At 36.7% G+C, this 13,793-nt stretch overlaps 1 protein-coding gene across 6 annotated transcripts in view; it reads left to right on the plus strand.

Annotated features, from left to right (window-relative positions):
* Window positions 1–13,793, plus strand: part of ECPAS (Ecm29 proteasome adaptor and scaffold) — a 101,180-nt gene that overhangs the window by 27,768 nt on the left and 59,619 nt on the right. For all 6 annotated transcript variants that reach the window (XM_032634219.1, XM_032634220.1, XM_032634221.1 and 3 more), the window contains 4 exons: window positions 7,550–7,666; window positions 8,515–8,633; window positions 9,789–9,938; window positions 12,883–13,051. In XM_032634219.1, the coding sequence (XP_032490110.1) occupies window positions 7,550–7,666; window positions 8,515–8,633; window positions 9,789–9,938; window positions 12,883–13,051 (555 nt within the window). The remainder of the gene's footprint in view (window positions 1–7,549; window positions 7,667–8,514; window positions 8,634–9,788; window positions 9,939–12,882; window positions 13,052–13,793) is intronic.

Genomic DNA, 13,793 nt, shown 5'->3' on the forward strand with positions numbered 1-13,793 from the left:
TGAAGGAAAGAAACGTCTACTTGGGGAGATGAGTATTAAACAATAAGGCAAAGAGTATAGAGTTAAAATGGCAATAAATGCTAAGATGGCAAAGGATTGTATGAAAGAATATATTTGGGGACTTGATTTAAATTAAGTATAGGGTGTAAGGGAGGTGTGTAGGAAGTAGCCAGGCATAGAGATGGGGAGACCACTAAAGGCAGAGAAGGCCCTGTGTAGAGATTCTGAGCCGGAACTGAGTATAAAACCTTCAGGGAGCTGAACAAGGCCACAGAGATGCACCCTGTGCACCAGAGGAAGAGTGATAGGAGTTCAGGCATGGGGATTCCAGCGGCAGCCATTTGAAAGGGTATTGGTGGTAGTGACATAATCATTCTGGCTATGGGGTGGCGAAAAGGAGAGTAAATAGAAGGAAGTTTTTGCATTAGTCTAGGCTTCTCGGCTGAGTATTTTCAGTAGGGTTTTTTGGTTTTTTTTAAAACTTATTTACTTAGGAGTTTTATGTTTCCTTGTATTTTATCTTCTGTAGAAAATCATTCATCTCTAACCATCTACTTTATATGTTCAGTTGTATATTATTCACGTCTATCATACTATTATTCTTAATATTCTGTTACCATTCAAGTGGAGAAATTCCATTCTTGTTTCTAATTTTTTTGTTACTACCAAAGGTTTGCTTTTTTTAATGGGCCAATTTAAAAGGAAAAAGAGCTTTTATATTAATTTTTTCAAGTGTATTTTTCTTCTATTTTTATTCAGATTACTCCTTTTTTTGTTTTCCTTTGATATGTTTTTCTCACATAAGATTTCAGTTTGTAAAGTACGTAATGGTAAAGGTCATTATGTGCCAGGAAAAATGCTAATCACTTAAATACTCACAAGATTATGTGAGGTATAGTTGTTATTTCCATTTTATAGATGAAGCTGAGGCTTGGAATGAATGATTAAGTGACTTCATTAAGGTCAGATAACAGAAAAACAGAACTGAAAATAACCTCAGTTTCCGGATTTCTCTTTGATTACTATTTTGGTTATACCCCATAGTTACACTGGTGAGCAGTATTAGGTTATTTTATTTTTGACCTACTAATTAGTTTATAAGAACATGGTTTTTGGTTTTAAAATAGTGTAAAATTTGTCTGGTTTTACTGCATTCTGATTTGAAACCACAGTGAGCAAATGTTCTAGTCTTTTAAAGCATATTATTTCTGATGTTCATAAAAACTATTCATAAGATTAAAAAAATATTTCCTATTGGTGGAATATGGAGCTCAGTGTGTGGATAGGCCACTCAACACTGCTCTCATTTCTCAAGAAACCTATCTTCCAGTCCTGTTGTAAATTAATAGTGAATTACAATCTCCTGCCGCTGTTGTAGTTTTTCTGATTTTCCTTTTAGTTTTTTTTTTTTTTTTTTTTAATTAATTTATTTATTTATTTTTATTTTTGCTGTGTTGGGTCTATAATTTCTGTGCGAGGGCTTTCTCTAGTTGCGGCAAGCGGGGGCCGCTCTTCATCGCCGTGCGCGGGCCTCTCACTATCGCGGCCTCTCTTTTTGCGGAGCACAGGCTCCAGACGCGCAGGCTCAGTAGTTGTGGCTCACGGGCCTAGTTGCTCTGCGGCATGTGGGATCTTCCCAGACCAGGGCTCGAACCCGTGTCCCCTACATTAGCAGGCAGGTTCTCAACCACTGCGCCACCCAGGAAGCCCTCCTTTTAGTTTTAATAGTTTCACCTTGATGCGTCTTTTTTTTTTAAGTGTCCTTATTTATTTATTTATTTTTAACATCTTTCTTGGAGTATAATTGCTTTAACAATGGTGTGTTAGTTGCTGCTGTATAACAAAGTGAATCAGCTATATGCGTACATATATCTGCATATCCCCTCCCTCTTGCGCCTCCTTGATGTGTTTTGATGCACAAGTTTAGGATCTTGTGTTTCTTAGTAATTTGTATTGTATTACTTACTTTTCTTATCTTTCAAATCTCATTTAAGATTTCTTTCCCCAATACCTCTATCATCTAAGACTAGTATTGTAGCCAGTGTTTTCCTTTGGTGTAAGTTAGATTGAGGAATCTTTGCCCCAGCCAGCAATCTTAACCTTATTTACTTTAGCTGCATATCTTCATCAATGTAATTGAGATGTCACATTTTTTTTGAGGTTTGGATTGAGGGCATGTACATCAGTTCCAGTTATTAACCTTTCTCATCACTTGATCTGTTCTCATTCTTTCCATCTCTCCCTCTTCTCCCTTCTCTCCTCTTCCCGCCATACATTTTCTGTTTAAGAGTTTGATAACCTATATTCTGTTTTAATATAATGATTAATCAAGCAATTCTATCCACATTCTTAACATTTCAGTCATTAATTTGTATCTAAGTAAACAAGATGTTTTACTCAGTTACCATCAAGTAAATTATTTTATCTTGTTCAGATTTCTTCCTTCTCCCCCTTCCCTTATATTTCTTACTAGAAATAGTAATTACCTTCTTATTTCTTCTTTTTTCATTTATATTTATTTTTCATGTTGTCCTTTATTTATCTATTTTTTAAACATCTTTATTGTAGTATAATTGCTTTACAATGGTGTGTTAGTTTCTGCTTTATAACAAAGTGAATCAGCTCTACATTTACGTATATCCCCATATTTCTTATTATTTCTTACTAGGTTGTTCCCTAGAAATTTTCCTTTGATTTTCTTCTCATATTCCAAATAATGCTGACTTTGATCTATTGGTGAATTTTTCTAACCTTTTTACAAAAAGCTTGAAGGAAATACACGAAAATGTGTTTACTGTGATGAGTCGTACAGATGATTTTTTAAAAACAACTTTGAATCCCATGGAATATTATGCAACTACTACGAAGAATGAGTTAGATCTAAATTAAGAAGCTTATATATTCTTAACTGGAAACAAAGCGGACTCTGTGCTCACGTGAATGATATATAGCTCATTTTTGTAAAAAGTAAACAAGTAAAATCTAAAGATATAGCTAGTGGGAATCAGCAGCATAGCACAGAGAGATCAGCTTGTGGTTTGCGATGACCTAGAGGGGTGGGATAGGGAGGATGGGAGGGAGGCTTAAGATGGAGGGGATATGGGGACATATGTATGCATGTGGCAGATTCACTTTGTTGTACAGCAGAAACTAACACAGTATTGTGAAGCAATTATACTCCAATAAAGATCTATTTTTTAAAAAAAGATGTAAATATGTTTGTAGAAGTTTTTGTGGATACAGAGAAAGATGTGAAGATGAACACCGAAGTATTAATACTGGTGTCTTCGAGTGGCTATGAATGGACTAGGGAAAAGGGATAATTATGATTTTTCACTTAATTTATTGTAATAAATGTGTTTTTCTATTATAATTTGAAAAAGCAAGAAAATAGAATAAAGAAAGAGATATAATCATTGTGAACTTGTATATTTAATTTATATTGTAAAATACTAATTTTCTTTGCTTTTTTTACATATCAGATTTCTCTTGGTAAAGGGGTTTTGTTGTTAAGTAAGTTTGAAAACTTCTGGAATAAGGGAAAAGAGATCTAACAGCTGAGACACCTGTTTACATTCCAAGCAGTATGCTAGACTCTGACATATCCTTCTATTTAATCCTCATAATAGCCTGTGAAATGTTATCATTTGATTTCTGCAAATGGGGGAAAGTGATTCAGAAAATGATAATAGTGCAAAGCATTAAATGCCTATGTGGACATTGTCTCAGTTCATTGCAACTCATTTAACAACTCTGGGGGGTATAGGTGCTCATGTTATTCCCATCTTATCTAGGAAGAAACTGAGGCTCAGAGAAGTTAAATAACTTGCTTTGTGTCACATGACTAACAAGCGACTTTACACATGAGAGATAATTCCAAGACTAAGTGATTTCTGCCAGGCTTTGCCTTCACATGATGGCAAACACGTTCATTCTTTAGCTTATGTGTGAAAGTGAATTCAGTACATGAGGGGTCAGTGAATGAAAGTTGAGGATAAAAGAATGTCTGAAAGCAAGAACATAATTTTGCCTGCATGTTATTTTGACTCCTGGTAGTAGAGGCTTGATGTGTGTTTCCCTTTTATTTGTTTTGAAGTATAGATACTCGGTCAGACTTTTATTTACTTTGAAATATAGCTACCTGGTCAGACTTTCATGATTTGTACAGTCCTGTACTCATACTAATACCTCTTGCAAATAGAACCAATATGATAATTGGGAGTTTTGGTTATTATATAATTGTTAATAAAACAAAGGATGTAGATATTGATCACAAATCTAGATGCAGTTACAATTATGAGACCTTTTTTTACCATATAAAATAAGACTGTCATGTGAAAGCAGAGTATTTTTTAATAAAAGCTTACATATAAATAATTTCATTATGTAAAATTTTGTAGTCAGTGACACTAGGGATTAATCTAGTATTGACTTTCAGTTCTGTAATTTTAGGGCTCCTGACTGTCAGTTTCATAATGTTTGTTAGGCTTAAGCAGGATACCTGTAAAGTAGCAGCTGATAATTTGTGGATAAATTGGGTGAAAGAGAAATAAGTTTTATTTTTGATTTATTTATTTTTTGGCTACCCCGCGTGGCTTGTGGGATCTTAGTTCTCTGACCAGGGATCGGCCACTGGCCCGTGACAGTGGAAGCGCCGAGTCTTAACCACTGGACTGCCAGGGAATTCCCAAGAGAAATAAGTTTTAGACTTCTACTGACATCACTATTTTAAGGAAAATGAGATATGTTATGTAGAATTCTCTTTTACAGCGAACCTTGTATATTCTGACTTCTTAGAATAGGTAAAAATTAAAAACTGACCACTGCTGGTGGGAGTGTAAATTAGTATAACTACTTTGGAAAACTGGAAATATTCTAAGGCTTATCATATGTATACTTCATGACCAGGCATTTCCAGTCCTGGGTTTGTATACAACAGAAATGTGTATATCTGTGCACCAGAAGACATAGCTAAGAATGTTTATAGCATTATTCATAATGGTCCAAACTGGAAATAATCTTATATCTATCATGATATAGGAGAATGGATAAATTCTGTTTTTTTCCTACTAGAGCAGTGAAAGTGAACAACAACATGGATGAATCTCAGATATAATATAGAATGAAAAACACATGAGTTCATCCTATTTGTTCCATTTATATAAATTTAAATATGGTGTTAGAAGTCAGGAAGAGGGGTTAGTCAGTGGGGTGCAGGGCCTTTGTACTTCTGGTAGTTACAAAGGTGTGTTTACTTGGTGAAAATTTATTAAGCCATACATTCTCAATTTTGCACTTCAGCTATATGTTATACTTCAATTAAAAAGTTTACTAATGAGTAAATGAATATAAATGAATGAGTAATAAGGGGAACTGATAGGGACAAAATACTATATACCCGAGGCTGGTAATTCTGTAGGCTTACTGACAGAGGTTAACTGTTGTCAGTTTAGCTGGGGGAGGGACTGGTTCAGCGGATTTCTTAATTTTTATGGGTTTATAGAGGATTGCAGGCAGTGGATAACCAAATATAGGAAATGAGTCAATATTTAAGGTGATAATATTGCTAGAAGAAAATTAAGTAGTTAATCTACTTAAAATTTTAAAAATTATCATAAAAAAGAAAGTATGTAATTGTGGGCATGATTGTCTACCACCATCAATAATGATTTTCCATAGGCTCCTTCTAGGAAGCAGCCTAGCTTAGATCATCAGAAGAGGGCTGTTTTCCTTTAGCCTGGCTTCTCCTGATTTTTTCCCCCGTCATCCAGCTGAATCACAGGTCTGGACAGGCAGGAGGTTGGGTGAGGTATGTGTGGTAATGCAAGTTTCTAGGTCTTTGTAATGTTTGAGGGCTCCCGAGGGTGTCTCACAGTGACAGACACTTTAGCTGAATTAAGCTCCACTGTCAGTGTCTGATAAGGTTAAAAATATGGATTCTGGAGTCAGATCTTGACTGTGCCACTTGCTGGCTCAGTAAGTTGCTGGACAAGTTAACTTCACTTCCTGACCCTCTGCTTCCTCACAGGGTAAAATGGGAATGACAAATAGCACCTCTCCAGTTGTTGTAAGAATCAGATGAGATAAGGAATGCAAAGAGCTGTCCTGCGTGGAAACTGCTCAATAAATGTCAGCTATTTTACGATTATTCTTATCACTCATTTAATAAACATTGATTTTTAGATTTGTTGTTATTTTAAAAATTCACTTATTTCATGATTGCTGTAGATAACTTTGAACTTTCGCTGTTGCTGTGAACATCCCTACAGCTCTCCTTAATACTTGCTTTGAAGCTAGATCTCAAATTTCAGAAGTGATGGAGAATAGTGTAAGCCTGGCCCTCTGGAGTAGTCACTTTAAATTCTTGAGTCTTTAGGTGAGGCTTTCTAAAAATCCTATATCTCAATGCTCCTTTCTTAGCAAGATAATCCCACTTTCATCGTAAGCTTAGGTCATTTGATGTAAACCTCTGTAGCTTCCTTTCCACCCATGGGTATTGTTGACTTATTGACCTCTGTTTCTGTCTTTTCCCACTTAAAGGAGAGGAAGTTTGATATTACTTACTTAAAACTTTTTAGTAGAACCAGATGATCTTCAAAATAAAGTAAAAATTTCTCAGCATTTTACCCAAATCCTTCTGTAATCTAGGTCCTGCTTTTATCTCTTACCACTCTGTGTTTCAGTCAGATGCAGCGCACCATGTTCTTTTAGACCTCTTATACCTTCTTATAACTGATCTTCTGCTTGGAATTTCATCTCCTCTTTGGGACTTAGTTTCCTGTCAGTTCCTCCCGGAAGTCCTCCTTGATCTTAGTAGATAACTTTTTCTTCCTGAAATTCTCAGTACCTTGTATATTTCTCTTGCTGTAGTGTTCACTTTGTATTTTAGTTAGTTTGGGCTGCTATAACAGTATACCACAGACGGGATGACATAAACAGCATTTGTTTCTCACAGTGTTGGAGGCTGGAAGTCTGAGATCAGAGTGCCAGCATGGTCGGGCTCTTCGTCGGGAGCTTTTCATGGTGTATGGAGGGCTGTCTTCTTGCTTTATCCTCAGACGGCAGAGAGAGGAAGAACTCTGATACCTTCATCCCCTTAGAAGGGCACCCATCCCATCGTGGGCCCCCCCCTTGCGATCTCCTCCAAACCTGTTTACCTCCCAAAGCCGTCACAGTGGGGTTTAGGGCTTTAAAGTGTGAATTTTGGGAGACACAGACATTCAGTCTGTAGCATAGTGTGTTGCTATCATTTGTTCACAGGTCTTCTGGGAGACTGTGCCTCAGTGTAGGCCCATCTGGAATCTCAAGTTTAATTAACTAAAGGACATTGTAAAAATAAATTCACTGCTACAAATCTGGTGCATGGATTCTTGGGGATAACATTTTGGAACACGATTTAACTATTGTATACTCCCTTTCTGGGATGTCAAATTTACCTCCTTTAAGAGAACAAAGTAGCTACTATTCATTAAAATAAGTAATATCTGAGAAATGAATTCGTTTTTAAGATATGATCAATAATTTCAGTTTATATCTTCCTGTATTTTAGGTAATGGAACTGTTGGTCCATCTGAATAAGCGTATAAAAAGCCGCCCCAAGATACAGCTCCCAGTAGAGACACTCTTGGTTCAGTACCAGGACCCTGCTGCAGTTTCCTTTGTCACAGTGAGTGTTATCTTGGAATATTTTCTGACTTACAGTAAGTTTTCTTTCATAACATTTATTAGATGTCATCAGTATATTGGCCAGCCTAGAATTTCACCTTAGACTAAATGAAAGGTGAGGTGTTTTTCTTCAAAAGGACACACTGTTTTTCCCCTGAGTATTGATCTGGAGGAAATGGTAGGAACAGGATAATGTATGGCCGTTTACACAGGGCAAAGGAATGTTGGTGTAATGACTTGTCAGGTATGTTGATTTACAAAAAGAATGATTGATTCTTAGTAAAAGATTATGAGAGGTCAGTCTGAATTAGAAAGAGAAGGTTATTTTAGTAATTGACCAGTTGGGAAATGGCAGCCTAGGATTTAACATGGGGTCTCCACTTAGCTTGAAAGGATTAATGTAACAAACTGGGAGAGCTGATACTGATGTGTATGTAGTATGTAGGTTTAGGTAGGTCAGATGATTACTTTTTTCTTTTCAGTGAAAAGTAATTGCACATATGAGTACTTTATTTTCTCCCCAGCTCTATTGAGGCATAACTGACAAATAGAATTGTCTATATTTAAAGTGTACAATGTGATGATTTGATATACGTATAAGTGCTTTAGACTAGATCATGCTCTCTCATATGCAGCCCATCTTAAAAGTAAGCATTTTGAGTAATTGGGGCTCGAGTTCTTCCTGAGATATACTAGTTGGTCAAGCTGTAACAAACAGGTGATAAACATGAGGAAGGAGGATTCAATTTCTTTGTTATAACAAAGCTGCCTAGGTTATTAGTCATGTGTTTTTGTTGAAATCCTAGAGTATTTCTTTCATACTTACTTGACTTTCTCTTGTTGCATTAGAATTTTACTATAATTTATGTTAAGATGGGCTATCCTCGCCTACCAGTGGAAAAACAATGTGAGCTGGCTCCTACACTTCTTACTGCCATGGAAGGGAAGCCTCAGCCCCAGCAGGACAGGTATGCTTTCCTCAGTTACCTTATTGCCCACCTGTGAGAGTCAACAACTGCCATTCAAAAATAGATCCACACATTTGGTTTCACTTGGGCAAATACAAAGGCTTGAGTTGAGCTCTTTGAGTTGACAGCTCTGTGTTACCTCAACATTACTGTTTTGTTAATTTTATAAATTATAAAATTTCTTGTGAGCATATCAAAAAATGTGTAGAACTAACATTTTTCTCAATCTAAATGCATTTTTATTTCGGTTAGTTATTTTGAAGCAACTGATTTTCTGTGATTGCAAAAATTTGAGATCTAATATGCCTTTCATCAGACATTTCTTTCTTGGAGGATATAAAGTTTCAGAGCAGTTTTCTTAAGGAACTAATTACTCGTTTGTATTAATATGGGAATTGGAGAGGTGAAAAGGAATATCATCCTTAGTTTCTAGGCTTAGCTCAAAACTTCTGTATCCTAAGCCCTGTTGTGGTGACAACCATGAAAAGAAGTTGTGGAGGAAAGATGGATTTAAATCATGTTTTCACTTCACTTTTTAGAGCATAAACATTTTTAAAAGATTGTAATACAGATGTTTACAAGTAAAATTAGTAGACATTGTAAACACTGTTTGAAATTTTCATGTTTTAATAGCAACAGGTACAGTGAAAGAAGAAAAGAATCTGTTACTTAAATTCACACAGTGGAAATTTAATATTGTATTCCAAATATTGACATGATTGATGTTTAATTTCTTTAGATTTAAAATGACTTTATTTTTAATTAAATGTGGAAAGGAAAAAAATGATTGACAGGACATGTTATAAGTTGAACTTTACCTAAGGTTTAATATTAAATCTCTTGTGGTAATAGATATTAACACTGAGCCCATATTATGTACATTTTTCTCAGGTGTTTTTGGTGATGAGCCAGATTGGCTAAATGTCACTTATTACTCAATATCCTGAGCTTTTAATAAGAAAGAAATAAGAATGAAGTCTAGGCCACTCCCTAGATTAGGACTTTGTAAATTAGTGGTATTGAAAATGAATGGCCCTTGCTACGATTGCTACTTTTTGTTACGTGATTTTATTTTTTTTTGGTTTTGTCTGTTATTTGCATGTATAAAAAACCTTATTTTTTAAATAGTTGCAATAAATGTAATTGTTTTTTCAGCTTAATGCATCTTTTAATACCAACCCTTTTTCACATGAAATACCCTGTTGAATCATCAAAATCAGCTTCTCCGTTTAACCTTGCTGAGAAACCAAAGACTGTGCAGCTGCTTTTGGACTTCATGCTAGATGTCCTTTTGATGCCTTATGGGTAAGTAAAAAAAAAACCAAACCAAAACAAAGCAACCTTGTTCTTGATTGCTTTTACTGTGTGCAGTCAAGTACTCTTTTCAGTGATTCAACTTTCACTTGAAAATGAATGTCTCAGATTTGCTTTGCTGCAGCCCTGACCTCTTCTAAACTGCAGCGCCGCTGCTTACTGACCTTATGGGTGTGGAGCTGCTGCTGTGCTTTCAGACTTGCCCCGTCCAAGCTGAAATCAGGCTTCCCAGTAAACATAGTTTCTCTTCATTAACTGCCATCAGTGCTGTGATGATTCTCTTAGCCTTGTAGGCGCTCAGTTATAAATTGCCTCTAGCTTTCTCTTCCTCGTTGCTGCAGTATCAGTTCCGTAAGACCTCCTTCCTCCTCCTCCATGTGTCCTGGAACCATTCCCACTGCTGCCATTCTAGTTTCGGCTCTTTTCAACTCTTTTCATGTCTTTTCATGACTTTCTCACCAGCTGCTCTTCTTCAAAACTTTCTACACTGCCACAGAGTTTCCTGATTTTTAAAACACAGATTTTATCAGTGACCCCTTAAAATCCCTGGGCTGTTATTTTCCAGTCATTACATGCACTCATGCATTTCATGTACTCTGTATCTCCTTGCCTGTCTACATTTTAAGAGAAGATAGTTTTCTCTGCTTAGAATGCTTCCCCATCAAGAAAGAAAGAAGGAAAGAAAGAGAACAACAGAAAACGACAGCCAGGAAAACCACTTTGAAAAAGCCTCACAAACTAGCTTAGAGGCCAGTTCTGTTGTCTCTGACTAAATCCCTGCCCTAGGCACAGGACTCTTCCTTGTCCTCATAAGGCTAAGCACCCATCTGAAGTGCCACTTTGTGCTTTTATTGCGTTGTTGGCTTATCCCATCCTAATAGATTGGGAGCTCTTTGAAGTCAGGAGCTGTTTACTCTAGCTCTGGTTCCTGGCATAGTGCCCACGTTGTCATCTGCTTCCAGCCTGTTCCTTTTCTAGGTTGTACTGCTGCCAGAGAGATTCTTCTAATGTATTGCTTTCATTACATTTCTTCCCTGACCAAAAATGCAGTATACACTATGAGCGTGGCATGGGGGGGCTCCACATCACCTGTCCCTCCATCCAGCCACGAGAGTTCACGCTGTACGATTTCTTTCCTCTCCTTTTTGCTCTCCTCCCACTCCTCTAATTTGGCGGCTTTATTTTCTGGACCTTCCACTCCTCTGTCATATCATTTCTTACTTCCCTGCAGTTTCTTTGTCATCTGATAACATATCATATGCTGTTGCACTTGTTGTGTTGTTATTGTCTCAACTTGCTCCAGATGGCAGACACTCAGTCTTACACCTCCTGCTGTTCCTGTCTTGTGCTTAGGATGGTGTTTTGCACGATGTTAGCTGTTCAGTAGTTATTAGTTGATTTACTTGCTGCTGCCAGTCTTGCTATAACTGAGAAATACATGAAAACCTCCTTTTATAGTTGTTGAATCAGGAGGCAGCCAGAACTGGCAGGTGATGATGGCTTTGGTAATTTAACTTTGAAATCCAAATTTAACTTAGGCACACAATGTACCCAAGCCAGTAGTTCCTCACATTTTTCTTACCAGTGAGAATTTGCCTTGTTTATATAAAAATATTAAAACGATTCTTTAACAGGTTTTTTAAAAAAAATTAGATGAATTTAGGAATGGAACAAATATGGTATATAGTAATGTGGAATAATTTACTGTGCCATTAGGCTTCAGGTGTTTTCTTTAATTTTTATTATAACAGGTATTTTATTTTAATATCCAGTCTGGTAATTTGTCAGCATAGAATTTTAGAGTTCAGAGGGACTTGAATTAATATTCATATCAAAATTTTCATTTTGTAGGTGAGGAATGCTAGTTTAATGGTTCAAAATGAATTTATCAGAAATCTTATTTTTAATCTATAGAAGCTAAAAAAGAAATGGGATGATAAATTAATAACTAGCTGCAAAGCTGTATGCTTTGAACATATAATGGAAAAAGCTGGTCCTTATTATGATTTTTTTCCTCTTTGGATCCTTTTGAATTTTTTCATTTTTGGGGTGTATGTGCTTGTATGGTAAGTGGTTTGGAGGTTTCAGTGAATTTTTCTATTTTTTAAAAATAAATTTATTTTATTTATTTATTTTTGGCTGCGTTGGGTCTTCGTTGCTGCGTACGGGCTTTCTCTAGTTGCAGTGAGCGGGGACTACTCTTTGTTGTGGTGCGCGGGCTTCTCATTGCTGTGGCTTCTTTTGTTGTGGAGCACAGGCTCTAGGTGCGTGGGCTTCAGTAGTTGTGGCACGTGGGCTCAGTAGTTGTGGCTCGTGGGCTCTAGAGTGCAGGCTCAGTAGTTGTGATGCATGGGCTTAGTTGCTCCGTGATATGTGGGATCCTCCCGGACCAGAGCTCGGACCCGTGTCCCCTGCATTGGCAGGTGTGTTCTTAATTACTGTGCCACCAGGGAAGCCCTCAGTGGGTTTTCTAATGCAGAAATATAAGGAGTTCAAGGAGAATTGGACAGAAATGGGAATGACTATAAATATTCTCTGCTTTGGGTATAAAACAGTAGTTCCCCCTCCACCCCATTACAGTCAGTAAACCTTTGTATTTGTCAACGAAAAACTTAAAATGTAGTGGGTCCATAGTGGCTTTTAGAACGATTATTTATAGATTGAGAGTGAACAGAATATTTATATTCATTGTTGGTAACTGTTACAGTTCATTTGTAACCAGGTTGAGCAGATGTACTCTAATGGTTAATTTGCTGAAGATGTAGATACCTTTTTTAGATAGTTCTAAAATTTTTCTTTATGATAAAATTTTAATTTCAAGTGTTTATTCTTCTAACAACATTCTGTGGGAGGAAAGTATGTAACTGAATGTGCTATATATATGCATGTGTTTGTATGTGTTTATAGAGAGGTTAAATTCCTATTTCTTTTCCAGATATGTGTTAAATGAATCCCAGAGTCGCCAAAATTCATCTTCAGCACAGGGTTCTTCTTCAAATAGTGGGGGAGGTTCTGGAATACCACAGCCTCCCCCAGGAATGAGCTTTTATGCAGCTAAACGAGTTATTGGAGATAACCCGTGGACACCTGAACAGTTGGAACAGGTATCACACACTGCTTGTTCATATGGAGCTTAACCCTGCACACTTGCCCCTTTGAAGTCCGTGGAAGCATGTGTTACATAATTCCAGCGTATTCAGGCTCTGTAATGAGATACGATTGATGTAATGTGTTCTGGTCATCGTGTCATTTATTGGTTAAAGCCCCAGGGAAAGGGAGGAGTGGGAAATGCTGTTTAGTTTTTCTAATACTGCTTACATATTTCAAGTATAAAATACAGCCCATTTATAAATTGAGTAACTTTCATTTTAGTTTTTAATTACAGGTTTAATAATTATCTAGCTGCTTTGGTGCAGTTGAAATACAATTTATCTTACATTATTCAGCTTTTTAGGGCTGTACATTTTGTGTAAAGTGAGGAACAAGTGACCATATGGGGGAAAAGCATGACGCCCTTTTATATTTCTTCCTGGGAATTGAAAAATTGGCATTAAGAATTTTATTCTGGATTTAAACAGGACACAGATGTTCTCTGAGCAGCTTTTAAAAAAGACTGGTGCTCTACAGAGAAGGTGCCTCACTGTGTCTGTGTCATCAGGCACCTCAGGGAAGAACAGATGAGATCAGTATGTAATTATTTTGGAATTCAAGCAACATGGGTTAGTCTTCCAATCCTTCCTTTATCTCTCCATGGCAGTCTAAATGATTTGATCCTTTTCTTTTTGGCAGTGTAAGTGATCACTGATCAAAACAGTGTTCCCAGGAAAGGGAAAAAGGCAAGTGGGC

This window comes from Phocoena sinus, chromosome 6, assembly GCF_008692025.1.
Source record: "Phocoena sinus isolate mPhoSin1 chromosome 6, mPhoSin1.pri, whole genome shotgun sequence".
Lineage (NCBI taxonomy): Eukaryota > Metazoa > Chordata > Mammalia > Artiodactyla > Phocoenidae > Phocoena > Phocoena sinus.